A 24,895-nucleotide genomic window follows, 5' to 3' on the forward strand; every position below is an offset into this window, starting at 1 on the left:
CCGCCCGACTTTAGTGGCTTGTTTTGAGTTGTATCATTGCTTGTATCGTAGCATTACAGGATGCAACCATCGCGATGCTACTGCAAAAGGTGCAAATGAAAGCCTCCAGATGCACATGTTGAGAGCTGATGACTTACATTCGGCTCCTGATCTGCTGCAATCATACATCATCCCGCGATAGTGCCGTTACAGCAGCTGCGACAAGAGCCATCAGCTGGACAAGCTCTCACCGCAACTCGCGGCTTCTCGTCCTGATTGGTAAAGAGGCCAAATGTTGATAGCCAAAGAAGGCCAAAGAGTGCATGTAAACAAACTCTCTTCAAGCCCAAGCCCAAGCCCAAGCCCAAGCCCAAAGCCCCAAAATAGGGTCTCGGCGTATCACTATCGCCTGTCTCGGTTGCTGACCAGGGCTATCCAACCCCACCAGCGCCCATCTCAACCATCAGCAGTAGAAAAAAGGGTCATTAAAGTCGCGCTGCGCGACACGCCCGACACGAAATCACGAAACAGACACGTCCAAGCTCGGATTTCAATTAACAGCGTTACATGCTCCGACTCGGCACGCGCATCGCAGCGCAGCGTACCTCGATTCTTTTTCCTGCAGCGCAGGTCTGATGTACATACGGGGAACGCCTTATGCCACCGGCTGCATATCCCCACCGCACCTTTTGGTCGATTGCATCAACGGCGGGTTCCTGTTTTTATCTTGCGTAGTTGAAAGTGTCTTCTCTTGATAACCTGCCCTGTGTGCAATCAATCAAACAAGTGCCGGACAAGTCTCAGACGCTTGCCCTTTACTCCATCCCCCAAGACCAGGAACCAGAGCCTCAAAAAGCTCGTGCCCTTGCTTCAGCCAGATTGTTTTCCTCTTGCGCAGCCCAGCCCTCAGCCAGGACCTGCATATCTTGTCGTGGCCTGTTCTTCTATTCGCGGCTATTGCTGCAAAGCGGAGACGCCATCGTCGAACCCCCTCCCCTCGGCAGAAGCAGGCGTTGTTATACCTTGCACACATCTTTTGCTGCAGATTTGCTGCTGTCACCCTGCCAGCAAGCCACGCGGACCGAAGCCTCATCTTGTCCCCGACACAGACTCGCATCTCCAAAGCGCCCTGACCGATCCCCGAGGCTGCGACTAAGAGACGAGGAAGAGTGAAACGAACATCAAGGAAAAGAAAAAAGGCAGCGTGCCGAAAACGAACCCGGAGCCTTTGGCGCATTCACTCGTTTCCCCCCCTTCCACTTCTGTGTATGGATTAGGCTTTTGAGTTGGCATCGGCAGGCAAACCTACGAGCTAGTGCCACCTCCATTTTGTCGTCCAATCCTCGTGCGACAACCTCAATCTCGTCTTCACCCGATTCACAACCTTGGCCATGCCATCCGCGTCGCAATCGTCGCAACAGTCCTTCACAATGAGCCAGCAGTCGCAGACGGGGCGGGCGGCCTCGTTCAACCGCAGCTACAACGGCGGCGTCGACGGGCCGCAGATATACTCGGTATGTATCCCCGCCTTGGGCCAATATCAGCGCTCGGCCTGTGCACCCGTGAGGCCATTGATTAACACATGACAAACAGGCGTCTTATTCGGGTGTCGATGTGTACGAAATGGAAGTCAACAACGTTGCCGTTATGCGCCGCCGCCACGACTCCTGGCTGAATGCCACCCAGATTCTCAAAGTAGCCGGCGTCGACAAGGGGAAACGCACCAAGATTCTCGAGAAGGAGATCCAGATCGGTGAGCACGAAAAGGTCCAGGGAGGCTACGGCAAATATCAGGGCACCTGGATAAAATTCGACCGGGGCGTTGAAGTCTGCCGCCAGTACGGCGTGGAGGAGTTGCTGCGGCCGCTGTTGACCTACGACATGGGCCAGGATGGAGGCGTTGCAGGCCGCGGCGATTTCAACACCCCGACAAAGGAGCAAGCCATGGCCGCGCAGAGGAAGCGCATGTATAACGCCGGAGGTGATGGGAGACCCAATGGCTTGTCGGGCACTTTTTTCAAGAACATCTCCAGCACGGCGTCCCATGCCGTCGCCGCCATCAGCAAGGCCCGATTCGGCTCTCCCGGACCTAGAAATCGCAATGGGCCATCAAGAGCTCCCAGTTTCAGCCGACAGCCCTCGATGCAGAATGGCGATGATTTTCCTGGCAACTCCCAACAGAGCTATACCTCTGACTACACTAACCCAGCCGTTGACTCTGCCTACTCAACACAGCAACAGCAACAACTACAGCAACAGCAATTGCAGCAGTCACAGCAGTCACAGCACCAACATCAACAGCCAAATGGCAGCGTGAGCATGCCTGACAACGAACCCCCGAGAAAACGTGCACGAGTCACCATGACCCCCGCCGATAGCTTTGGAGCCTACGGGCAAAACATGGATGCTTATGCCGCAGCCTTTCCGGGATCACCAACGGAGCCCAACGAATCCTTTGTGTACACGCAAAGTGCGATTAATGAACGCGATGCCATTGATGAAGGCAGCGGCCCGTCCCCTCCTCTGCCCTACGAGGTGTCTCCCGACGTAGAGCTAAAACGCAGCATGCTCATGGGCTTATTTATGGACTCGGCCACGGAGGAGTCATCACACGAAATGCTCCAAACCCTTACACCTCTCGAACTTGACATGCCCATCGACCCTCAAAGCCACACCGCTCTTCACTGGGCAGCCACGCTAGCACGAATGCCTCTTTTACGAGCTCTCATCGCTGTTGGCGCCTCACCCCGCAGAGTAAATGCATCTGGAGAGACGGCCCTCATGCGAGCATGCCTTGTCACAAATTCTATGGATCAGGGCTCGTTTCCAGATCTCCTTGAAGTTTTGGGAGGCACCATTGAGTTCCGTGATCATAAAGGACGTACCGTTTTGCATCACATTGCAGTCACAAGTGCTGTCAAAGGCCGCAATGCCGCCAGCAGATACTATCTCGAAAGCCTACTTGAATGGGTGGTGCGGCAAGGGAGCGTTCCCAACAGCCAAGCTACACTGTTGAATGGAAATGGCATCAACGGATCACAATCAATCCCTAAGATGGGTATTGCGCGGTTCATGTCTGAGATTGTCAATGCCCAGGATAGCTCAGGAGATACAGCGCTCAATATCGCAGCCCGGATCGGAAACAGGAGTATAATCTCTCAGCTGCTAGAGGTTGGAGCTGACCCGGAAATTGCTAACCGTGTCGGACTCCGGCCTCTGGACTTTGGTATTGGTGGTGAGAATGCTGATGGAAAGATGAACGGCGATGCCACAGCTGAGAAGAATGGTGCCCCTGGATCCAGCCAGCGAAGCCGAGAGAGCAGTGACGAGATTATCGAATGTAAGCCAAAGCTCATCCACTTTATTTACTTCTCTTCAAATCAGCACCCTCCTTTTTTTTTTATCATATATTAACTCTATACAAACAGCCATTACCCATCTCCTGAATGAGACTGGCGCCACCTTCCAGCAAGAAATGAAAAGCAAGCAAGCCTCATTAGATAATCTACATTCTACCCTCCGAACGACATCAGCCCAACTAGGCGAAGCCCGTCGAAGCATCGAGCAGATCACAGCCACCCTCAAGAAGCAACAACTGGCCCGCCAAAAGGTCGCCAACCTCACACACGCCCGAGAAGATGACCAATTCCGCATCATGAACGAACAGTCCAACGCCGCCCAGTCAAATCCATCATCATCATGGGAAACCGAACTCGCTGCCATGCTAGAAGCCGCCGGAGAGGCCTCAGCGTCTGGTGGCGGCGGCTTCGCCAGCGAAGGAATGCTTCCTTCTGCGACAATCCTGCGGGCACGCATCCGCGCCATCGAGAGCCGCAGGGAAGTTACACGCAAAATGGTCATGGCCCTCAAGGGGCGGAGCCGCGACGTCGAAGTCAAGTATCGGCGTGTCGTTGCACTATGCACAGGTGTTCCTGAGACTGAGGTGGATGCCGTTGTAGACGGTCTGCTGAAGGCTGTTGAGAGCGAGAAGGATGAGCTAGAGATTGGGAGGGTAAGGAGGTTCCTAGGAGGAGTTGAAGGTGTAGTGCACTAGTGAAAGCGCCACCTCTTTTCCGTTCTTTCTTCATCTCATCTTCTCTTCTCGAAGAGGAGAGCTCTTCTTGTCTATTCGATATTCGAATTCTCTGTATATTTGTATACTGCATATCTTGGTCTGGCATCCTTGGAGACGTTGTGTCCGTGTCCTTTGCCACTTTTCATTCGGATACAATTTTTTCCACGTTGCGGTTTATCATCACCTTTCTTTTTCTGTTTTCTCATATATACATATATGCATACTCTCAGATATAAAGCATCCTTCTTCTGCTTTCTGTTTTGTTTTTCTTGTACACTCGGGTATTGAGGGCGGAAGGAGGATGGTGTTTTTCTAGGTTTTCAGGATCATTGGATGGATGTACATCACTTTATTGTTTCATGTTTTTAAAGATCCTAGAATGGTGGGAGGGTTTCTCTTTTCTTACGTTATTTCTAGGTCATTGTATAGCGAAATATCTGTTTCTTTGTTCTATTGCATGTAATGTAATCGACGGTCTTCAAAAGAGAAGTTAAAAAAAAAAGCTTGATTCTCACTTGTTCACTCGATGAAATGTCACTTCGCAATGTGAATTTCGCAATGTGAAGATGATAGGTTAGTTAGTCAATTAACGATCTGGCACCACTAAAAGTTCAATATTTACTCTTAACGATATCGTAAATCGAACCTCTAATCAAAACCCTTCAAACAGAAGCGCTTCCCATGTTTCGCCATTTAAACAAAAGAAAATGATTCGTTAATCAACTGCTGAACCGCCAAAAACGCCGTACCATGCGGATAAATAACCAGAAATCCCGGTCCAAGCGAGGATGAATAAAATAAATCATTTCGCTTCCAAGGTATTAATATTCGTAAACAAGGCGAACCAAGTGCTTCTCTTCTCCTTCGGCTCATGATCCATTCCGGTAAGCCACCTCCCACTTCTTCTCCACGTCCCCAATCTTCTTCTTCAATCCCTGTATCTCACCATTCAGCTCATCCATATTCCGAGACAAGGCGCTGACTTCTTCGAATCTCCTTGATCCAGTGGCTGACTTGACCATTTCTTCAACCATAAACTTTTGTTCTTCGAGCACGGCAAGGCGCTCTCTGAGGTCTTTTTCTTCCGTCTCCAGCAAGCTGACCACCGTGCTGGTCTCGCTGGCCGCCTGAGAGACATTTTCTGATTCGGCCAGCTCGGAATGCCGTAGGCTTGACGCTGAATGGTTTGTTGAGGGGAGGTAATGTGAGTGTGATGAGGAGGTGGATGGCGTCGATCGGTGACGAAGCAGTTGCGGTAGGTTTTTAAGCGGCAGCATGTTAGTATGTAGAAATGTACTCGCCGAAGCGTACACTGCGAGTTGGAGTCTTTGTTGAGTCGGATTATTGGCAGTCAAGTCGCGCAGTCTCTTGGCGGCAGATCCGTATTTGGTGAAGCTGTCTATAAGGCGTTTCCGTATCTTGCTCGCTTCTTGGATTTGTGCGTGTGTAGGTGGAGGTTTGTTGAGATCAACTTCTCCGTTTTCCTTCATCTCGGGCTGTAAGGCTAACAGGGCTCGATGGAAGCTTGGCAGAAGCTGCCGTATACCCCTTTCAAACTGTCGAAGAGTTTCATAGGCTCGCTGGTCTGGAGGTCTATGCGCCAGGGATGCTGCAAAGTCACGACTAGAGAATATGGTACTATTGCAATCCTTGCACATTCTGATATCCACAGCCATATGGCCGGCAGTAGCTGACGGAGGCTTCTCTGCGCCAGGACCGGTTGCTATAATCGAGGTTAGCCTACAATAGGACGATTCTCACAACGGACAAGCAACACGTACGACTAGCAATGCTTAAGCTAACTTCAGATGAGCAGCCAGTCTGAGGATCTCCGCACACTACGCGGCCGCATATTCGACAATGATGCCGCCTAAACGTCCAGGAGCCGAATTCTTGATGACAAAATGGGCACTCTGGCACCTTGTCGTCTTCCTCCCATGTCACTACCGACTGTTCAATCAATTTCCGAGGGTTCTTTTGACCGGTTAGTGACTGGACAGGAGCTAATATTGAGCCGTTTGATGCGTTTGTGAGCGCCTCGGGGGAGTTGGCAAGTAGTCTCGTGAGTTTTGTCAACCTCTTCTCGAGACGTGAAATTTCCAGAGTCTGTCTCTCCACCTTCTTTCGCCTGATGGCCTTGAACATGTCCGTATGGTCTACCGATGTGCCGTTATGGTCGTTGTATCCTTCTCTCGACTTGTAGCATGTCTCGCATACTCTAGCCCAGTAACCGCGGACAGGCTCGTGGTTGGCACTTCTACTCAGTTTCATCTGGTACATGGTGTGCTGCTCGCAAAAGAGGCGTCCGCATTTCCTGCAGTTGACGTTTCCGTTTATAGGTCCAAGCCCCTTTCCACAAGTAGGATCCGTGCACATGTCATATCCCGTAGAGCGCTGCCAGTGATTTCTCGTTATAAATTCCTCCGGGTCGACGGGAGCTTCAATCGGGAGCTTGCTGGCGGATGCTATTGGGGCTTGCGGCGGTGTAATAAAGTTGGTCTCGTTTGACTCGAAGACTTCGAGACCACGCAGCTTCATGTTGATCATCGACAGCGGCTGGAAGCGCTTCGCCTTGAGGACTTGTTTGTCGAACCATGTCTTGACTTCGTTCTGTTCTTCGGCAGGGAGCTCTTGGTGAGTATCATCGATATGGCGGTTGAGTTGGAGCAAGGTGAGCTGCTATATGGTAAGTAAGAATACGTCACGGCTTGATTTCCACGGCTTCATACCATCTCTTCGCTGCAGATGGGGCACAGAAGGCTCGACGGATCCGCCGAACTGCCCTTTGGCTGTGCCCCGACGCTGATGCTGGAGCCAATATCCTGGCTCAGGTCGGCTAGACTGCCGCTCGCCGGTGGCGATATCGACGACGAGGCCACGGAGACGGTGCTCTCAGAGGGAGCAAAGGGACTGGATGATCGAGCCGGAGGGGTCGGGCCAAGGCTCTTCCCACTGCCCAGGATCCTGCCGCCGCCGAGCCTGCGAGACATGGCGATGGTTTGCGTAGCGAAGCAAGGAAAAGAAGATTAGAACTGAAAAGAAACACAAAGAGCACAGCAAGACGACCAGAACAGGCCGATCCGTGCCTCGAGCTGCATCGCTGAAAGAGCCAGGCAGAGCAGAGCAGAGCGCAAGGCAACGCTAAGGCAGGCTGCAAGAGGGGGCTGTGCGGAATGGTTGCGTCGCTCAGCCGCCAGCCGCGATTCGCTGGCTTTAGCGCACGCTACAGGGGTGCAGGAGGTTGACGTAGAGGCTCCAGTCCCCATCAGAGCGCTAAAAAGGGCATGCGCCGACGCTAGCTACAGCGGACGGGAAGCGTCAAGCGCGCCGAGAGCTTTACTGATGTGGGAGACAGCACAAACAGTGGATCATCAGTGCTCAACACCTATCGCTGCGTGTGTCTTATCGAGACTCCGAAAAATCTCCAATTCCGCCACTTGTGTAAGGCGAACCGAGCATAGCTTAAACCTTGACTCAGACTCAGGACATTTGGATTCGAATTTGGTACACCGGCCTTTCCGCCTCAGACAACACACAACACATCGAGAGGTACTTTAATACGAACTTCAACCATGGGCAAATCATTTCCGCAGGTGCAGCCGGGAGGGAGCTTGATTCTAGCATGGCGCATCAAGGACAAGAATGTCCTGGTGGTGGGCGGTGGCGAGGTACGACTGTTTGCATTTCGAATCTCTGAAGAGCTTCACGGGCTCCCTGGACTCTTGACGATTGGGACAAGAGCTGCAGAACTAACAAGCAAATCAATCGGCAGGTTGCGTCTGGCCGCATTCTCAACTGCCTCAATGCCGATGCAAAAGTCACCGTCGTCTGCCCTGCATCCGGGCTGAATGAGGAGGTCGCATACCGAATCGCCGAGAAGCAAGTTACACACATCGACCGACTGTTCGAGCCCTCCGATCTCGACAAGACAGACATGGTGCTGGTCGCCATCGACGACCCGGCAGCCTCTACGACCATCTGGAAACTGTGCAAGGAGAAGAGAGTCCCGGCCAACATTGCCGACGTGCCCCCTGAGTGCGACTTCTACTTTGGCAGCGTCCATCGCGATGGGCCGCTGCAGGTCATGGTCAGCACCAACGGCAAGGGACCCCGATTGGCGGCATCGCTGCGGCGGCACATTGCGAGCCAACTGCCGCAGAATGTCGGCAACGCTATCGAGACGATTGGAGATTTGAGATCACGGCTGCGCAAGGTTGCGCCCAACCACGAAGACAGCCAGAAGCGGATGCGATGGTAAGCTTTTTTAAACGCCACTTTGTGCTAGAAACACGCGACACGGAGATGCTGACTGAAACTGGTGGATAGGATGTCCAAGGTCAGCGACGCCTACAAGTGGGAGGAGATCAGCGAGTTCACAGAAGAAGACTTGGAGAACCTCCTGCTGTTCTATCCCGCAAACAAGGTCCCGGATGTCGATATTCTGAAATCCCTTCGCGGTCCGGACAACGACATGAAGAAGCTCGACGTTTTTGATGGATCATTTGGATTCAGCGTGGGGTCGTAATACAGACTCGGAAAAGAAAGAAAAAAAGAAGAAAAGAAGAAAAGAAGAAACTGAAAAAGGTTGTGTGATTATATGTTGTGCAGTTAACTGGCGCTCAATGGTTGCCTTTGGTTATATGGAAATGGAATATGGCGTTGATGTACTATAACGAACAAGCGCGAGTTTTTTTTCTACCAATAGATTTGACGATTCCTCTCTTTTAATTTGGACTTATTCAGGAATCGATTGTTTTACTGCTTCGGAAATCTTGCCAATCCCTGTTTCTCCAGGATAGGGACGTGTGATCCTCTTTGCCGTCTACCTTTTTGGGGGAACATCCAAAGAGTAGAAAAAGCGGGGCTGGAGGCATTCGCAGCATCTATTGCCACTTCAGTGATTCATTTTCTGTGACATGATCACAGATCTTTGTTTTTTCAAGAAAAAAAGAAAATTAGTCAGGAGTTAGAGTTCAATGACTGAGTCAAGATTGATGATTAGGAGTAATGGTGTATAAGAGGGCAAGTTGTGATCAATAGACAGGATTGGCCAATCAAAGCCCGTCTTTTTCTTACAATAACGGGCGGCGGTGCTTATTTGGGCACCGACAAGGGTGTCAGCAAAAAAAGACGAGACAGCAAGATGAATATACACATGCATTATGATTGAAAGAGCACTGTTCTTGCTACTAGTATAGTAGCGTTGTATGTTGGTATGTGCGCATGGCATCTTTGTACTCCGTATTTTGTGTGCTGATAACCTCTCTAGTGCCGGTTTTTTTTTCCGGCAGCCATACAGGGTCCCAGATCTGGCGCCGCCCAGCGACCGGAGATGGTCTCTTTCTCCGGTCAGGCCATTCGGACTTGACCACGCACCATGAACCATGAAGCAATATTGAAAAATCAAGCACACGGCCTCGCCGATTGAGTCACTCGGAGAGTAATTATAAAGTGTAGAAAACCATTGCTAGGTTGTAGATTTTGTATATAGATGGAGGAGAGAATGGAGAATATGAAAGAGGCAGATGAATCAATCACTCCCTCAATTGCTTGACAACATTGACGCGCTCTTTTCGCAAAGACAATCATTCCTCGTGATCTATAAACTTGGAAATGGATTCTCCTATTGTTCTCATCATCGGCTGCGGTGTAGCTGGACCTGTGCTTGCAATTCTTCTCAAGCGCAAGGGCTATCATCCAATTGTGTTTGAAAAGGTTCGAGAGCTGGGTACTGCTGGAGCGTCGTTGATGGTGATGTCCAACGGGTATGTTGTACTCCGGACATGAAATCTGCTGATGAATGGGAAAAGAGTATTAATGTTTGAATAACAGACTCAAAGTCTTTAACATGATCGGGGTTGCAGACGCGATCAAGGCCGAGTCCCTACCACTCCAAGCTCTTTGGGATGCCAAAGCTTCAGGGGAAGTGCTGGGGCAATCCGATTTGCCATCCACCTTTGCCGAGAGATACCAGCAGCCTGCCGCCGGTATCAGACGAACAAGCTTAAATCTGTTGCTGAAAAACAAGGTATTGGAAGAGGGTATCGAAGTAAGAGAAGGGTGGGGACTGGTTGATATTCAAGAGCACGACGACTCAGTCACGGCAACTTTCAGCAACGGCGAATCAGTCACGGGGTCTTTTCTCATTGGATGTGATGGTATCAAATCAGCAGCAAGAACGATTCTGCTAAAGCAACGGGGGATCGAAGAGGGTGCCCCTTCGTTTACGGGTCTCACACAAGTATGGTTCAACAATTCCAAATCTACTATTGAATTTAATCAACTAACGGAGGGACCCAAAGACCGCCTTCCTTTCAGAAACACCGGGGCCTCTGCAAGACTTGGCAGCCATGCGCAACTGGTACGGCGATGGAACGCACGTAATCGCTTACCCAGTCGGCCCAAAGACCACATCATGGGCTCTCACGCAGCGTGAAACTCAGGAGAGAGAAGAGACATGGCGCCCCTTTACCGCTGACCAGATGAAAGCTCAGCAAGATGTCCTGTGTAAGCTGCTCGAGGGGTGGGATGAGAGCATCATCCAGGGGGTGAAGTCTTCGGAACGCATCATCAAGTTTGGTCTCTTTGATCGAGACGAGTTGAAGCCCGAGCAGTGGTATTCTAAGCGATGCGTGCTAGTCGGGGATGCCGCCCATCCTACCAGCCCTCATCTAGGACAGGGAGCCAACCAGGCCATGTGAGTGGAACTGAGCCATACTTTGTTTGAAGCCTACTTACTGACTCGTCAAACCAGGGAGGATTGCTACCACTTGAGTTCCGCACTCCCAAATCTCTCTTCCAGCAAAGATATCGAGGGAAACATTGCAGCTCTCGGCGCCATCTCGGACATCTTCCGGCCTTTTGCAGAAAGCCGTCAGCCGCGAACGTCGGTTCTCGTCAAGGGAGCTCGCGCTCTCGGGGAGAAGCGAGTGGCTGTCGGTGCCGAGAGGGGCAAGGAGCGAGATGAAGCTGTTGCGCAATCCTACCAGGGAGATGCTGCAGCGATAGTTGAAAAGTTTGAGGGGCTGTTGAGCCAGCCGTTTAACTAGTTGAACCGATATGATTCCACCGCAGCCGAGTGCATGAACTATCACATGGATGTGTATGTAACATAGAATAGCGTCGTTTATTTGATTTATTGCATAGCGATATGTAGAAGATTCAATGTTGGAAGCACGTATATGAATGATTGTAGAACACTACAGTAACCTACTGAACATTTCACGAGCATAATGACCAACTGCCGATCAGCCGTTGATGCAGGATAGATTAATTGCTTACAGTTTGATATCACGAATCGAAAGTTATGTACAAAAATAGAAGAGGAAGCTGAAGATGGGATCTGGGTGATTACTATTTGCTTCGTATTCTCATAGTCGATATAGTCAGCTCCGTTCAACCAGGCCCAGTGGCGCGATAAGTTCGGTTAGCAACGCCTCTCAATTGGGTTTCCCTCTGCCAAGTCTAACAATCCAAACCACCACGTCTTAATTAGCAGTGTCTTCTCTTTCTGATTCTCTTCCTTGCTAATATCTTTACCTTTAACCTTATTTTTCTTCCAATTTTTTTGGTCTTAATCGGCGACAATTCAATGCACCTGCACTCAATCCGGCCAACTCTCCAGAACTGTGGCGCCCATCTCCGAAACATCGCGGCCCCATGTCCGAATCTCCGGTCGCTGATGAGCAGCCGCTGGCGACGGATGGCCAGGCAAAGCGCACCAACAAAGGCGGCCGGAAGCCCTTGAGCTGCCTTGCATGTCGCCGCCACAAGCTGAAGTGCGACCGCAAAATCCCCTGTGGCACCTGCATTCGCTTTCGTCGCGAGAAGTTCTGCCGCCTGAATCCGGCGCCGCCGAGGCCAGGCCGGCCAAGGGACAGAGGCGAGACGGCGGAAGACGATGCCGCATCGCCGGAGGGTACCTACAACGTAGAGTCCTCGGTCCGAGAGTCCATTAGTACTGATGGCTCTACCGGCGTGGGCCTGCTCTCGTTCCGGAACAGTCAGCTGGCTGCTGCTGAGGCCAGAGATGTGCCATCCTTCTTCCGGGCCCTCGGCTTAGACGCAAACACCACGTCCATTCCTGTTTCTTCACTTCCGCAGCTCCTCGCGGAAATTCAGTGCGCGAACCAGCCGTCTCTGCTCTGGAACATGATGAAGGGAGACGACAACCGGCGATACTGGGAGACGCAGCTGCGGTCTGCCTTGCCTTCGCGGTCCATGTGCGACCTGATGGTGAACTACTACCTCGATCATATCAACTGGATCTTCCAGATCACGCACGTGCCGTCGTTTCGGCGCCAGTATGACGACTTTTGGGATGCCAAGGACGGCCGGGAGATGGACTTTATGTTCACAGCACTTGTCTTCACCATCATCTCAGTCAGCGCCCTTTTTATACCTCCTGTGACGGCTGAGATATTCGGATGTCCTAAGGAGTTGATCCGGGACCTTGCACATGTATGGCACAAGGTCTCTCACCAAGCGTTGAGGGCTGGAGACTACGAGTCGAAGCCGTGCATTATGCAGCTTCAGACTTTTTCTATTACGCAGTTTTATTGGTACTCCACCAACGAGATTGATACACTAAACTCGTGAGCCTTTCCCGGGAATAGGCGTGGATCAATATGACGGCTCTACTAACAAGTGTGCTCTACAGACGGCTGGGGCAGGCTGTGAGGACTGCTCAGACTCTCGGATTGGATAAAGACCTGACCCCTTCTCAAACGTTGCATGATGAGATGAGACATCGTATATGGTGGGATCTCGTTGATTCAGACACGTAAGAATTCCGTATGCTTTTGATGAGAACCAAGTAATAATTCTCATAGATTCCAATCCATCTGCTTAGGTCGTCCTCCACTGATACGCTTAGAGACTCCCGGAGTCCCTCTACCACTCAACTGCAACGACGACGACATCACCGATGCATTCTTGCGGCCACGTCCTGACAATGAGCCGACTACCATGATGCTAAACATTTTCAGAGCCCGATTCTTTAAGCTGATGAACAGTCATATCTGCTACAGTGATCCCAACGGCGGCAACACCTACGAGGCCATCTGCAAACTAGACGACGAGGTCCTCAGTATTACCAGATCTTACCCCTGGTTCTTTCAGCTCGATCAAGAGGGCCGACCGCCCCCGCTGCCCCATCCAATGGGAGAGATAATTACCTGGCAAAATCACATTATCCGCACATGCATCAGTACCCAGCGCATTCGCATGTATCGTCCCTTCATATCGCATCGCATCGGCGCCTCCTGGGCCAAATGCACCGAAGCAGCCGAGGACGCCATGGCCGTATACAGAACCCTCCGACGGAACAAATCAAGTACCTCGCTTCAAAAGTTCCTCCCGCAGGCATACCAGGTGTTTTCCGTTGCCGTGACAGTCACGGCGCTTCTTCTAGTCGAGGGCTCACTGCCCATACACAATGTTTGGCAGCAAATTAGAAATATGGCGGACGATCTCAAGATTTTGGAAGATGAGGGATGCGTATCTCCTGTTGCGAGCCGCGGGAGGCAGGTTTTGACAAAGATGCTGGGCTTGGTGGATATGGGAAATAATGGCGCTCCGGTGCCAGAAGTTACCGATGATCTGATCTCTGATATAGGCTTCATCTTTGGCGGGGAAGAAGCTGCTCGGACGTATTTGCTGAGATTGGCATCTCGAAATCTACTAGTACGTCAAAGCGGGCGTGGTACTTCGGTGCCGTCCACGGTATCGGAACAGAAGGCTACGCCGACGTCGATGAACAGTTCGTCGTATTCGCATTCTGGGTTCCAGAATCTAGCTGTTCATCATGGTGCGGTGGATGAGTCTATCGTGGACCATTCGGCAGGGTATATGGTAGGACAGCCGCACCAGCAGCAACACCAGCCTACGAATGTGTACCAGATGGATCTCATGATGGATGATATGGTGTTGCAGAATATGTTGAATTTCGATATGACGGCGATGATGGCTGATTCACGGTTTGAGTGATGATGTGATTAAACGCAGGTTTTGCTACATATATTTTGCCTTCTACAAGCGAGCATTGTTTGTATTTAACGAAAAGGATGTATACCACTGGGCGAAAAGGGCAAAGTAACGCAATGTATTAGGTAGATGCTCAGCTATGAGATGGAAATAAAATCAACAAATCTAATACACATCATCTCCACGGGTACATGAACTTTTTACATTCAGTCCATTGTCCTAACCAACGCCCAGATAAACAAGCAAATTTAGACAGCAAGGATGCTTCTTCCTCCATCTTGCGTCATTCTCTTGCGCACACGAATCTTCATGTGGCCATGGGACAACTTGACAAGCTGCGGGTTGACTTCCTTTAAGACAGAGTCCTTGGAATTATCCCATGCATTGCCGGTAGAAGATCCGTTCTCCAATTTGAGTGCCGTTGTGAGCACGTCGATGATGGCAGATGGACAGAACAATAGGGCCTGGCCACGTCGAAGAGCTACGATCTTGCTGAATAGCTTCATTGCAAAGTCATTGGGATTGATATCCGCAGCAAGGCTATTCATGTTATCGTCGCCATCAGAATGACCATTGCTAGTTTTGGTCAATAACGAGATTGACGCGCCGGCCAAGTGCTTCTTCAGGCTTTGGAGCCAGTCGGGAGAAGTGAATCGGTGCACAATCGTGACCGAGCATAAGTCTAGTAACTTGGGGGAAATAGTAGGCTCTTGTGTCGATATTATGACTCGGACGCCCAAGTGACGCTGGAGGCGAATGTTGGAGAGAAGTGCCTGTGTCAGAACTTCACACTCTGCCGTATCAGTCATGTATTTGTGCGCCTCGTCCAAGGCGACCACACGGCCAATATCCTCCGGGTTCTGTTCCAAAAAGAGGCTTAGACAGATATTAAAGAGAGAGCAGGCCGTCTCTTCTGTTACGCAAGGGCACGAGAGGTCGATTATGGTGAGCTGGCCCGCCTATTTCCCAAGTTACAGTGTCAGTTTCATAGGCCGTGGACGCTGAGCAAGACTAAAGATGACTTACCTTGGGTTTCCAATCTATTCCTTTTCCTACACTTTGCTTGACAGCTTTACCAGCCACCTTGATTACCTGCTCTTTGACCATGAAACTTTCCAGCGTTTCGAGTCGTTGCTGGAGAGGCACCAGTTGGCCAATGGCCATATCCTCTTTCATGAGACGATTCTTGAATTCAAGATAGTTGAAACTGGTACTCTTTTGCTGCTGTTCAATCCGCAGGTCTCGCAGAATGCGCTGCACAACGTGCAGGTATAAAGGCATGCTGCCTTGGACGGAGCTTACGGCCATCAAATCCATCATGCGCTTGGTATTCAAGTCGGACTGGTTGATGCGCAGAGCTTCCACTTGGACATTTGGTAGCTTGGAGTAAATAGCCTGTGGAAATATTAGCAATTCAGGAATCCCGAGCTCATTTGCTTCACAGTATCATGCTCGTACGTACCTGGATTTGTCGAACGTTGGTGGGAGGGCATAAAACTCTCACTGAGACATCCTCGGCAGAAGCTAGATATGCCGCCTCACAAGGTGAGCCCCTGGTAGCAGACACCCAGGGATCATAGTGAAATACGATCCCTGTCAGTGGACGGGGTAAAACATTTGCCTCTGACTGCATGAGGCAGTTCTCCAGCAGGCAGCTCAGGGTATGACTCTTTCCAGAGCCTTGACTGCCACAGATAAAGACGCTCGAAGGCGCCGTTGCGTTAAAATACAGCCGAGGGTCTTTTGCAACATCATCGACGTTACCATAGGCCGCGCCGTTGTTCTCGACCACGCCACCAAGAAGGCCATGTTGAGTGAAAGGGTTCTCGTCCATAGAAGTTCCATACTTGAGAACATCATGGGTGAACAACGGGCATGCGGCAAGCTCTTCTTTGTCTTCATCGCCATCATCTAGGTTAAAGAACTTCATGTGCGCATTAAGCGTAGAGTCAGTATCGCTTGTTGCATCCGAGTTGCCGCTCGAAGACGAGGATGCAGAACTCATTTTCTCTCAAATTTTCAAGGTAGTTTTCGCTCAAGAAGTGGATGATCGGATAAAACGCAATGATGCCGTAGGATAACAGAATCGAAATGGGGACGAGATAGCAAAAGAGATGGGGGGAAAATAAGATAGCAAGGGGGCCTTTATACAAGATACAGTGCTTGATGCTATTCACGCAAGGGCGGGCAAACAAGGTGTCTTGAATGCGGGAGGCCTGCAACTTTGGCGCGACTCAACTTCGGATAAGGGACCTCGAGATCTCATTCGAAAGTGAGAATGCGGCCCACAGTGCACGGGCCGGTGCTGCATGAGATTTTGAAGCTTGGGTGTATTATGTTGACCAAGTAACTTGATCGTCTCATCTCGTAAACAACAGTAGACAGCTGCAACAGCTGGTTGCCTAGAACATGCGGATACAGCATTTGGTACTACCCCAGACATTCACATTAGTACTGCTATATCAGTGAATGCATTTGACGGCAGCGAGATAAAACGTTGAGAATAAAAATGAAGTGCAAATAGCCGATGATGAATGCCACTTGTATATATGCTTGCTTGATTGGCCATGCCTGCATGCATGCGTGTGAGTACCAGCTCGCACCAGCCAACTACATGTACTTTGAGCAAGAGGGAGAAAAAATAAGTAAATGTTGCCAGATACCAAAACTTTTTCATGAATTAAATGGCGAAACAGCCAAATATCTAGGAAATGCAAGGAATCTGTAGATGACTTCCATCCTTTTCAATCCATGGATTGTAGCTCTTAGAGCAATGCCCCTCGATTTGGCGGGGTCCTGTCAATAACGTCATTCGATTGCCCGATCTGGATTCATTGCTTTCCATCTCGTCGCATTTCGAAATCCCACTCTTTCTCTATCACCATCATATCAGCTTCGAGCCGACACAAGGACCCAGGCAAGAATTGAAGATGCCCAGCGTAGACACTTCAATCCATTCCGCCCCCAGCGGTGCCGCCGCAAAGTTGGCGGCTCTCCACGAGAACGAGCAGCCCCTCAAATTATACGGAGGATGGTTCTGTCCTTTTGTACAACGGGCTTGGATCACCCTGGAGGAAAAAAAGATTCCCCATCAGTATGTGGAAATCAATCCGTACAAAAAAGAGCCGGCATTTCTCAAGATGAATCCTCGCGGTCTGGTGCCTACTCTCGGCGTGCCCATCAATACCACCGGATCGGAACAGAAACCTCTATATGAAAGCTCTGTCATTATGGAGTATCTGGAGGATGCATACGCAGATGAGTCCAAGTACGGCCCTCATCTGCTGCCGTCAGATCCATACCAGAAAGCCAGGGCTCGGCTGTGGATGGACCACATCAGCACTAGAATCATCCCAGCGTTCTACAAGTTTCTGCAGCACACACCGGACAAAAGCTTCACCATTGATCAAGCACGAGAAGAGCTTCACGGCCATATCAAGACGCTCGTGGCGCAGATGGATGCCGAGGGCCCATGGTTCTTGGGGAAGAATATCAGCTTGGTGGACATAAGCCTGGCGCCTTGGGCGAAGCGGCTGTTCTTGTTGGACCACTATAAGCCGGGAGGGCTTCAAATACCGCAAGAAGGAGGTGAAGACAATGCGTGGACGAGATGGAACTTGTGGATGAAGGCTGTGGAAAACCATCCGAGTGTGAAGAACACTTGGAGTGACGATGACAAGTACATTGAGGTTTATAAGAGATATGCGGAGGATACAACAAACTCGCAGGTGGGACAAGCGACAAGAGCGGGTAGCAAGCTTCCGTGATTGATGAATTAATGTCAATTGTGTAGCTTAAAAGATTCAATAGCTTCTGAATTTGAAATATGTTAAAAAGTCTCGTTCTCTTCGATTTTAACCTCTTGTCTAGGGTATTCATGATCTCTATGTGATGACAAGCATAGAGCAGGCACACTGTGTTGTGTAGCCAATAAACACTAGTAAATACAGTGTCAGCAGGTCTTGTTATGCACTCAGCTTTTGGTTAGTGGATACAAGCGTCATCTCGACCTCGAAGCCTATTCCTTCAATTTTGTATCGCGATACAGCTGAATCTCAGCGTCATTCGGCATCATGTCGGACAACGCCTCGCGCTTCACAGCGCAGAACAAAACTACAAACGAGCGACTGTCAACACACACCGTCGGCCTCGTCGCCCTCTCAGACTTCCGCAAGCGCCGCGCCCAAGTCCTCGAGCAGCAAGAACGCGAAGCCCGCGAGGCCGCGCTCTCAGGCACGTCAAAACCGGACCGCTCGCTGACAGGCACTCCTGACAACGCTGGCAGTGATTCCGCCGGCAGCGCTGGCCCCGGGCCGCTGAAGAAGAAGCTGAAGAAGAAGGGCAAGCAGAACCCTGGCAAGAAGAAGCTGCTCTCCTTTGGCGACGATGACGATGACGAAGGCGAAGACGACACCGAGATTGCGAGTGGCGCCGCTTCTGAAACACCGAGCGACAAGGACGGGAGCGACAAGAAGAAGGCCAAGGCCAAGTTCAAGGCGAATACTGCCGTGGGCCTGGCTCCCAAAGCAGTGACCAAAGCGGCGCTTCTCAAAGAGGCTGCGGAGCGAGACGCTCTGCGGCGCGAGTTTGTTGCTTTGCAGGAGTCTATCAAGGACACCGAGATTGCGATCCCGTTTGTGTTTTACGATGGCGCCAACACGCCCGGCGGGACGGTCCGCATGAAGAAGGGCGACTTTATATGGGTGTTTTTGGACAAGAGCCGCAAGGTGGGCGCGGAGCTTGGCGTTGGCGAACAGGCAAATGCAACGAGAGCTTGGGCTAGAGTGGGAGTGGACGATTTGATGCTGGTGCGAGGGACAGTGATTATTCCTCATGTAAGTCTTTATATCATCTATTCGTCTATTCTATTTCTATCTCTATTCTGAGTGTATATGCATACGAAGATGCTAATTCTGTTGCTAGCATTACGACTTTTATTATTTCGTCGTCAACAGGAGTACCGGTCCCCGAGGCCTTCGCATCTTTGACTATAGCGCCGAAGCACCGATTGCGCGAGCCTCGACCTCAACTTCGACTGATCCAGTCTCCGATCCCTCGGCCGGCGTCTTGACGACTGCGGCGACCAAGGCGGCAGCTGCTAGGGCGCGACAAGCAGATATTTCCACGCTGGAAGGTTTCGGTGAAGAACCGACATTGACAAAGGTGGTGGATCGTCGGTGGTATGAGCGACACAAGCACATATATCCGGCCAGCACGTGGCAAGAGTTTGATCCCGAGGTGGATTATGAGTCGCAGATCCGGAAGGATACTGGTGGAAACACGTTCTTCTTTTCAAAATGAAGAGGGTGAATGTGAAATTGGAGCTCAAAGTAGAAACCTGGGCGAATGAAATTCAGCTTCATATCAAGCTTGTCGCTGGCTAGTTGTGATAGAGAGCTGGGATCTTGTTTATCGATTATTGTCATTTCTGCGATTGGATATTCCGCACAGAAGCAAGGGTCAATCAATCAGCCAGCCAGCTTCCATGCGGCAAAACAGAGACCGGCGAGGAGCAGCCAGCCGGGCCAGAAGATGAGGAGAAACATGGCGTTTCCGCAGCCCAAGATGAAGACGGCAAATTCGTAAAAGATCCTGGCGCGGATGTTTTGGACACTTTTGGAGTCCCAGATGTCGAAAATGGCTTTGGTGGACATGGCGAATGCGTGTTTGAGAATAAATGCGGAGGCGATGAATGCATAGAAGAGCAGGTGTTTGCAAGTATATGAAGCTGCGGCAAGAAGAGCGTGGGAGATTAAGTACGATTGCAGGCAGATAAATAGGGAAACGTTGAGCAAACGATGATGTAATTGAAGCGAAAGAGCAAACGCTTTGCCAAGGCCGACGATCAGAGTCGAGTGGGGCCGCAGAGCAACTGTGGGCTCGAGCCGGGATGCCGTGAGCAGCGTGACTTTGTCCATGGCAATTATGTCAGAGATACGAAAAGGCACGAAAAGGGACGCTGACGAGGTGGAAACTCAGGGAAAGGGGAGATGGAAGTTCAGTAGCATTATAGAATACGATGAGGACCCTAGATCGAGGGAAGAGATGCTGGTGGGTGTTGTTTATATGAACAGCCACCATCAACCGGTGCCGCCGTTGCTGTTGAGATTAATAAAATTGCCTTACCCCATTTGTCAAGAGATGTCTTACAACTCAAAAAAATAATTCCGAGTCGCTCGAGCCAACCGCGCTCGTCGATCAAGCAGATGCTTGGCTGCCAAGCCCCGGATTCTCGCGACGCAGAGGTGTTTGCCTGCGGGAGCGAGACGCGCCTAGCTTGCACGAGCCGGGGGCACATTTCCTGGTTCTTGCACATCACTCGTCGCTGTTGCTGGGCTAGTTACCTACTCAGTCCACTGTATGCTAATCACTTACACAGTATCACTGCATTGGCATGTTAGCGAGATAAACAAACCCCTCATGGGTGGATGGATTGGAATGGATTGTCGGAGAGGCTCTGGGAGGACCACGTGGGGGCGGTGGTTCGGTGAGTGGTGGAGGGTTGGAGGGTTGCTTTATCAGCCTTATCTAGATTGCGTGATGAAGGGATGGATGGATGGATTGGGGGTTGTTTATGATTTCTGAAATTCATGTGAATTGATAGAATAGGTATGTGTTGATAACAGGATATTCAACGAGATTTAGAATTGGTTAGATGAGTATTCTGAGAGTGCAAAATGCCTTGAATATCGAGAGATGCTCTGCGCAGAGATGGATTGAAGACTGCCTCGCTAACTAACGCACGACATTAAGCGCCCGGGGAATGAGCTGCACCTCCGCCCAACGGAAACGAGACTAGGACCCTGCGTGCATGAATCGGATTATCAGATTGATTTTACCCAGGCGAATATTTTTTTAGGCGCGCCGTTTCAAGTTTCATCTGACTTGAAGAAGTGAAGGGGGCGATTCTCACGGTTAGCCTGTTGGAGACGGGGAGGACCCCACGTGGTTGGCGGCTGGAGCGTTGTTTGCTGGACTGGTGAAGGACCCTGTAAAGATCAGAGGTATGAGTGAGGGCAAACGCTTTGAAAATTTAAAAAAGGTCAGTTATTAATTGGCAAAGCTTAGAGATGTTGGATTGGATATTTGGTCTTGTTTGAAGCTTTGGAGAGGCGAGTTGTGTACATGCATGCTCACTTATATGCACCATCCGCTATATGAGCTTGAGTTGACTTACACTCGATATACATGTATATATTGCATTTCTTTGCTTCTTCTCAACAACCAATCTATCAGTCTACCTCAAACACACTATCAAAACACATGTCCTCCTCCATCCACAACAACATCCGCCCCATTCATATAACTCCCAGCCCTGCTCAGCATCATCACCACCACCCCAGCCAACTCCTCCGGCACTCCCATCCTCCCCGCCGGATTCCTCTCGCTCCAAATCTTCCTCGCCGCAGCCAACCCTTCGCCCTCATTCAGCACCGTGTCCATGTACCCTGGACTGATGCTGTTCACCGTGATGCCGTACTTTGCCCACTCCGCCGCCAGCGAATTCTTGAGCATTAGTAGCGCCCCTTTACTCACGTTGTACGCAACCTGCGGCTGGGGAAAGTTGACTCTGTGCGCTGATATCGATGCTGTGAAGATGATGCGTCCGCCATTGCCCTGAGCGACCATTTGTCGTGCTGCGGCCTGTGCGCAGATGAAAGCCCCCGTGGTGTTGATGTCGAGGATCTTGCGCCACTGGCTGATGGGCATGTCCAGTGCGTGAGCGCATCCCACGATGCCTGCAAGACACACCAACATGTCCACCGAGCCTAGTAGCTGGACTGTCTCCGCAACAGCTGCGGCAACAGCCTCTTCGTCTGTGACATCCACCTCCAGAGCCGTGATTTTCGCCGCGGGGAATTCCCGCCGCAGCGCCTGCACAGCATCCCGCGATGCGCCCACGTTGAGATCGAACAGCATCAGCCCGGACAGGCCGTGCTGGAGCATCGCCCTCGACACGACGGTGCCAATGGCCCCGGTGCCGCCCGTGACGATGGCGTTGCCGACGATGCTGAAGCGGCCGGCGACCGAGTCGCGGGCCGCGGGGTGGAGAGAGTCGATGCGGGCGTCGAGGGCGGCGTCGCGGCCTGGCGAGAGGGTCATTTCTGGGAGGACGCGGCTGGTGAGGTTGCTGCGGTCATTGGCGTGGGAGTTGCTGCTTGCCATGATGGGCTGTTTTCCTATTTGTCTTTTATATGGACTACGTAGGTATATACATTTTCTGTGTAAAGAAGGATGTGATGGCTTTCATGTTTGTTATAGACCATTTGCGGGGTTGCATGGAGATGGGGTATGCAGATCAGCCAAAATTGAGAGGGGAGGGTTTATGCAGCGATATGGGTACCTTTCTGGCTTTAACCAGTTACTCTAAATTCTAAATTACACGTCAATGTTTTGCCAACTCGAAACATATACTCTGTGTAAGTGAAAAAACAATTCTTTTAAAACATACATGTATGATTGCCCCCTTGGCAGCACTCGGTAGAGATGGACCCGGCCGGTGGCTTCACCGGTGTACGATAGCTAAACCACAGCGCATCTTTGCCAACTTAGACACATCAGCAAGTTTAGTCAAGGTCACATTTGTAATTTAATAAGGCACATTAACTCTTCATTCACCACTTTGTGGTCTTTGTATTGATGAGGCTTATATATGTGGTATATATAGAGCATTAGTTGTGCATCATCATAATTGTCATACAGTGTCTGATTCCACTGCCTTCAAGGCTTCAGATCTAAGAAGCCCTCATTTCCCAATTTCATAAACATAAAAAGCAAAAAGCAAGATATACTAGAGTCATTTATCCAAGTAATAGGGTATCCACAGAATATTATTCTTTCAAACCTCCTCAGCTTGCTTCTCGCCAGCAATAGAGTCCCGCGCCTTGTTGTCAAACTCCTCGTGCTCAGCCTTGGCCTTGTCGTCCCAGCCGGCCACAACAGCAGCGTCGTGGTCGTAAGCGACATCGAAGCTCTTGCGCAGCTGTTCCGGACCCAAAAAGGTCAGGACAATGACGTAGGCGTAGACGCAGCCCATGAAGATGCAGATGACCTTGCCGTAGTCGTAGCGCGCAACGCCCTTTGTGGTGGGCGGCAGGGGGAAGCGCTCGCCGATGCGGGCCTCGATGGTGGACGACGCCGACGAGACGAGGTTGCCCAGCTGGTAGGCGGTGCCGACGACAAAGGTCCTGAAGGCACCGGGAGACAGCTCCATCAGGTGGATGGGGATGACGCCCCAGGCGCCCTGGACGCAGAACTGCTGGAAGAAGGCGGCAGCCATGATGGAGGTGTCGTGCACAAATGTGTAGGGGTAGAGCAGAGCGCCGCCAACAATGCAGCAGCAGACGATGCTGAAGCGACGGCCAATGGACTGACTCAGGAATCCGACAACCGTTCCGCCAGTCATGGCGCCCAGGTTAGCCACAACCTGCGTGACGGTGACCTTGTTGGCGCTGAAGGCGAGCTGGTTGGTCAGCATGGTCGGGTACAGATCCTGGCTGCCGTGGCTCATGAAGTTGAAGCCGGCCATGAGCAGGACGAGGTATGTCAGCAGCAGCCAGTGGCGCTTGATGGCGACCTTGCCTTCGGTGAGGAAGACGTTGCCGACGGACTTTTCGTCGCTGCGGTTGCGGCCGGCCTCGATGCGCATGCGCTCGCGCTCGCGGTAGGTCTGGGTCTCGGGCATCATCAGGCGGAAGGCGATGAAGATGACGGGCGGGCAGGCGCCGAACCAGTACAGCGGGCGCCAGCCGTGGGAGGTGGTGTTGACGAGGCCGCGGGCGAAGGCGGCAGCGAGGAGGTAGCCAAAGGCATACTGTTGGAGACACAAGTTAGAAAAAAATTGGTGGTTTGGAGTTGAGAATGTGATTGATGACTTACACCCTGCTGCAGGATTCCGGAAATGATACCGCGGGCCTCCGACGGGCAGTCTTCCAGCGCGGTGGCCGCTGCGTTTCCGTACAGACCGCCCATGGCAACGCCGAAGAGCGCGCGACAGGCGAGGAACTGCTTGTAGGTGTTGCAGAATCCGGTTCCCTGTAATTGAAAGCTGTTAGCCTTCTGGCTCTGCAAATTTAGGCTGTAAAATCAATTCAATAGCTCTGGCAGTTGCTATACGCGGATGCTGACGCCAGATTATAGCGGCTGCTTGGCCAGGAACAGCTCGGCCAAGACGGGTGGCACCGCCGTGGCTCTCTTGGCCAAAATCTTGGCTGCATCTCCGCCAAGGGCCAAGAAAATGCACGACACAACAATCAGATCGCATGGGGCCTTTTCTTACCAGTTCAAGCGCAATAAACAGCAGGTTGTTGACGATAAACGGCCACTTGCGCCCGTAGCGATCGGCCGCCACACCAAAGGCCACGGAGCCCACGGACCGGAACATGAGCACCAGCGTGATGCCCCAGGTGATGTCGGTGTTTGTCTTGCCAAACTGCTTGGCCAGGTCGGCCACGGTCAGCGACACGGTGAAGAAGTCAAAGGCGTCCCAGGTCCAGGCCCAGAAGGCAATGGCGAAAAAAGACCACTGCTGGCGGTTGAGCATGCGCAGCAGCTTCCACGGGTTCGGCACGTTGAGCATCGGCGGCCTGAGCGAGGACACGCGCGTGGCCAGGTAGCGGCCGGCGCTCATGCCCTCGTAGTTCTCGGGGACCCAGTACTCTTCGTTGTTGCCGACCATGTTGGCGGTGTTGTCTCTCTGTGCTCTCGTGGCGATGGGCTTGTGTGAGAGAAGACAAGGCCAAGAGCAAGAGGGAGGAGATGCGAAGGAAAGAGAAACAAGGGCCTTGGGGAAAAGAGAGGGAGAGGGAGGGGAAGAGAGTAGATATAAGAACTGCGGAGGAGTGGGCGAACGCGGAG

At 51.4% G+C, this 24,895-nt stretch overlaps 11 protein-coding genes across 11 annotated transcripts; 6 read left to right on the top strand and 5 right to left on the bottom strand.

Moving 5' to 3' along the window:
* Positions 1 to 1,409: 1,409 nt before the first annotated feature.
* TGAM01_v205278 (hypothetical protein) lies at positions 1,410 to 4,033 on the top strand (the record flags this gene model as incomplete). The annotated part of the gene is made up of 4 exons (XM_024549612.1): positions 1,410 to 1,493; positions 1,573 to 2,101; positions 2,399 to 3,319; positions 3,408 to 4,033. 4 exons carry the CDS (start codon positions 1,410 to 1,412, stop codon positions 4,031 to 4,033), a joined length of 2,160 nt encoding a protein of 719 aa, XP_024405645.1.
* An 890-nt stretch (positions 4,034 to 4,923) lies between these two features.
* TGAM01_v205279 (hypothetical protein) lies at positions 4,924 to 7,044 on the bottom strand (the record flags this gene model as incomplete). The annotated part of the gene is made up of 3 exons (XM_018803335.1): positions 4,924 to 5,777; positions 5,836 to 6,730; positions 6,784 to 7,044. 3 exons carry the CDS (start codon positions 7,042 to 7,044, stop codon positions 4,924 to 4,926), a joined length of 2,010 nt encoding a protein of 669 aa, XP_018663373.1.
* A 582-nt stretch (positions 7,045 to 7,626) lies between these two features.
* On the top strand, positions 7,627 to 8,579 carry TGAM01_v205280 (hypothetical protein; the record flags this gene model as incomplete). Its single annotated transcript, XM_018803334.1, has 3 exons — positions 7,627 to 7,722; positions 7,827 to 8,308; positions 8,381 to 8,579. 3 exons carry the CDS (start codon positions 7,627 to 7,629, stop codon positions 8,577 to 8,579), a joined length of 777 nt encoding a protein of 258 aa, XP_018663372.1.
* Positions 8,580 to 9,667: 1,088 nt separating this feature from the next.
* TGAM01_v205281 (hypothetical protein) lies at positions 9,668 to 11,103 on the top strand (the record flags this gene model as incomplete). Its single annotated transcript, XM_018803333.1, has 4 exons — positions 9,668 to 9,819; positions 9,887 to 10,295; positions 10,357 to 10,751; positions 10,809 to 11,103. The coding sequence occupies 4 exons, from the start codon at positions 9,668 to 9,670 to the stop codon at positions 11,101 to 11,103; spliced, it is 1,251 nt and encodes a 416-aa protein (XP_018663371.1).
* Positions 11,104 to 11,713: 610 nt separating this feature from the next.
* On the top strand, positions 11,714 to 14,041 carry TGAM01_v205282 (hypothetical protein; the record flags this gene model as incomplete). The annotated part of the gene is made up of 3 exons (XM_018803332.1): positions 11,714 to 12,648; positions 12,714 to 12,836; positions 12,886 to 14,041. 3 exons carry the CDS (start codon positions 11,714 to 11,716, stop codon positions 14,039 to 14,041), a joined length of 2,214 nt encoding a protein of 737 aa, XP_018663370.1.
* Positions 14,042 to 14,286: 245 nt separating this feature from the next.
* On the bottom strand, positions 14,287 to 16,043 carry TGAM01_v205283 (hypothetical protein; the record flags this gene model as incomplete). Its single annotated transcript, XM_018803331.1, has 4 exons — positions 14,287 to 14,997; positions 15,065 to 15,292; positions 15,341 to 15,433; positions 15,501 to 16,043. The coding sequence occupies 4 exons, from the start codon at positions 16,041 to 16,043 to the stop codon at positions 14,287 to 14,289; spliced, it is 1,575 nt and encodes a 524-aa protein (XP_018663369.1).
* A 925-nt stretch (positions 16,044 to 16,968) lies between these two features.
* Positions 16,969 to 17,805, top strand: TGAM01_v205284 (hypothetical protein; the record flags this gene model as incomplete). The annotated part of the gene is made up of 1 exon (XM_018803330.1): positions 16,969 to 17,805. The coding sequence occupies one exon, from the start codon at positions 16,969 to 16,971 to the stop codon at positions 17,803 to 17,805; it is 837 nt and encodes a 278-aa protein (XP_018663368.1).
* Positions 17,806 to 18,111: 306 nt separating this feature from the next.
* TGAM01_v205285 (hypothetical protein) lies at positions 18,112 to 19,339 on the top strand (the record flags this gene model as incomplete). The annotated part of the gene is made up of 2 exons (XM_018803329.1): positions 18,112 to 18,873; positions 18,962 to 19,339. 2 exons carry the CDS (start codon positions 18,112 to 18,114, stop codon positions 19,337 to 19,339), a joined length of 1,140 nt encoding a protein of 379 aa, XP_018663367.1.
* Positions 19,340 to 19,506: 167 nt separating this feature from the next.
* TGAM01_v205286 (hypothetical protein) lies at positions 19,507 to 19,956 on the bottom strand (the record flags this gene model as incomplete). The annotated part of the gene is made up of 1 exon (XM_018803328.1): positions 19,507 to 19,956. The coding sequence occupies one exon, from the start codon at positions 19,954 to 19,956 to the stop codon at positions 19,507 to 19,509; it is 450 nt and encodes a 149-aa protein (XP_018663366.1).
* Positions 19,957 to 21,292: 1,336 nt separating this feature from the next.
* TGAM01_v205287 (short chain dehydrogenase) lies at positions 21,293 to 22,204 on the bottom strand (the record flags this gene model as incomplete). Its single annotated transcript, XM_018803327.1, has 1 exon — positions 21,293 to 22,204. One exon carries the CDS (start codon positions 22,202 to 22,204, stop codon positions 21,293 to 21,295), a length of 912 nt encoding a protein of 303 aa, XP_018663365.1.
* A 673-nt stretch (positions 22,205 to 22,877) lies between these two features.
* TGAM01_v205288 (hypothetical protein) lies at positions 22,878 to 24,716 on the bottom strand (the record flags this gene model as incomplete). The annotated part of the gene is made up of 3 exons (XM_018803326.1): positions 22,878 to 23,852; positions 23,918 to 24,073; positions 24,318 to 24,716. 3 exons carry the CDS (start codon positions 24,714 to 24,716, stop codon positions 22,878 to 22,880), a joined length of 1,530 nt encoding a protein of 509 aa, XP_018663364.1.
* Between the last annotated feature and the right edge of the window lie 179 nt (positions 24,717 to 24,895).

The sequence above is a fragment of the Trichoderma gamsii genome (assembly GCF_001481775.2).
Source record: "Trichoderma gamsii strain T6085 chromosome Unknown Scaffold_16.2, whole genome shotgun sequence".
In the NCBI taxonomy this organism is placed as follows: Eukaryota; Fungi; Ascomycota; class Sordariomycetes; order Hypocreales; family Hypocreaceae; genus Trichoderma; species Trichoderma gamsii.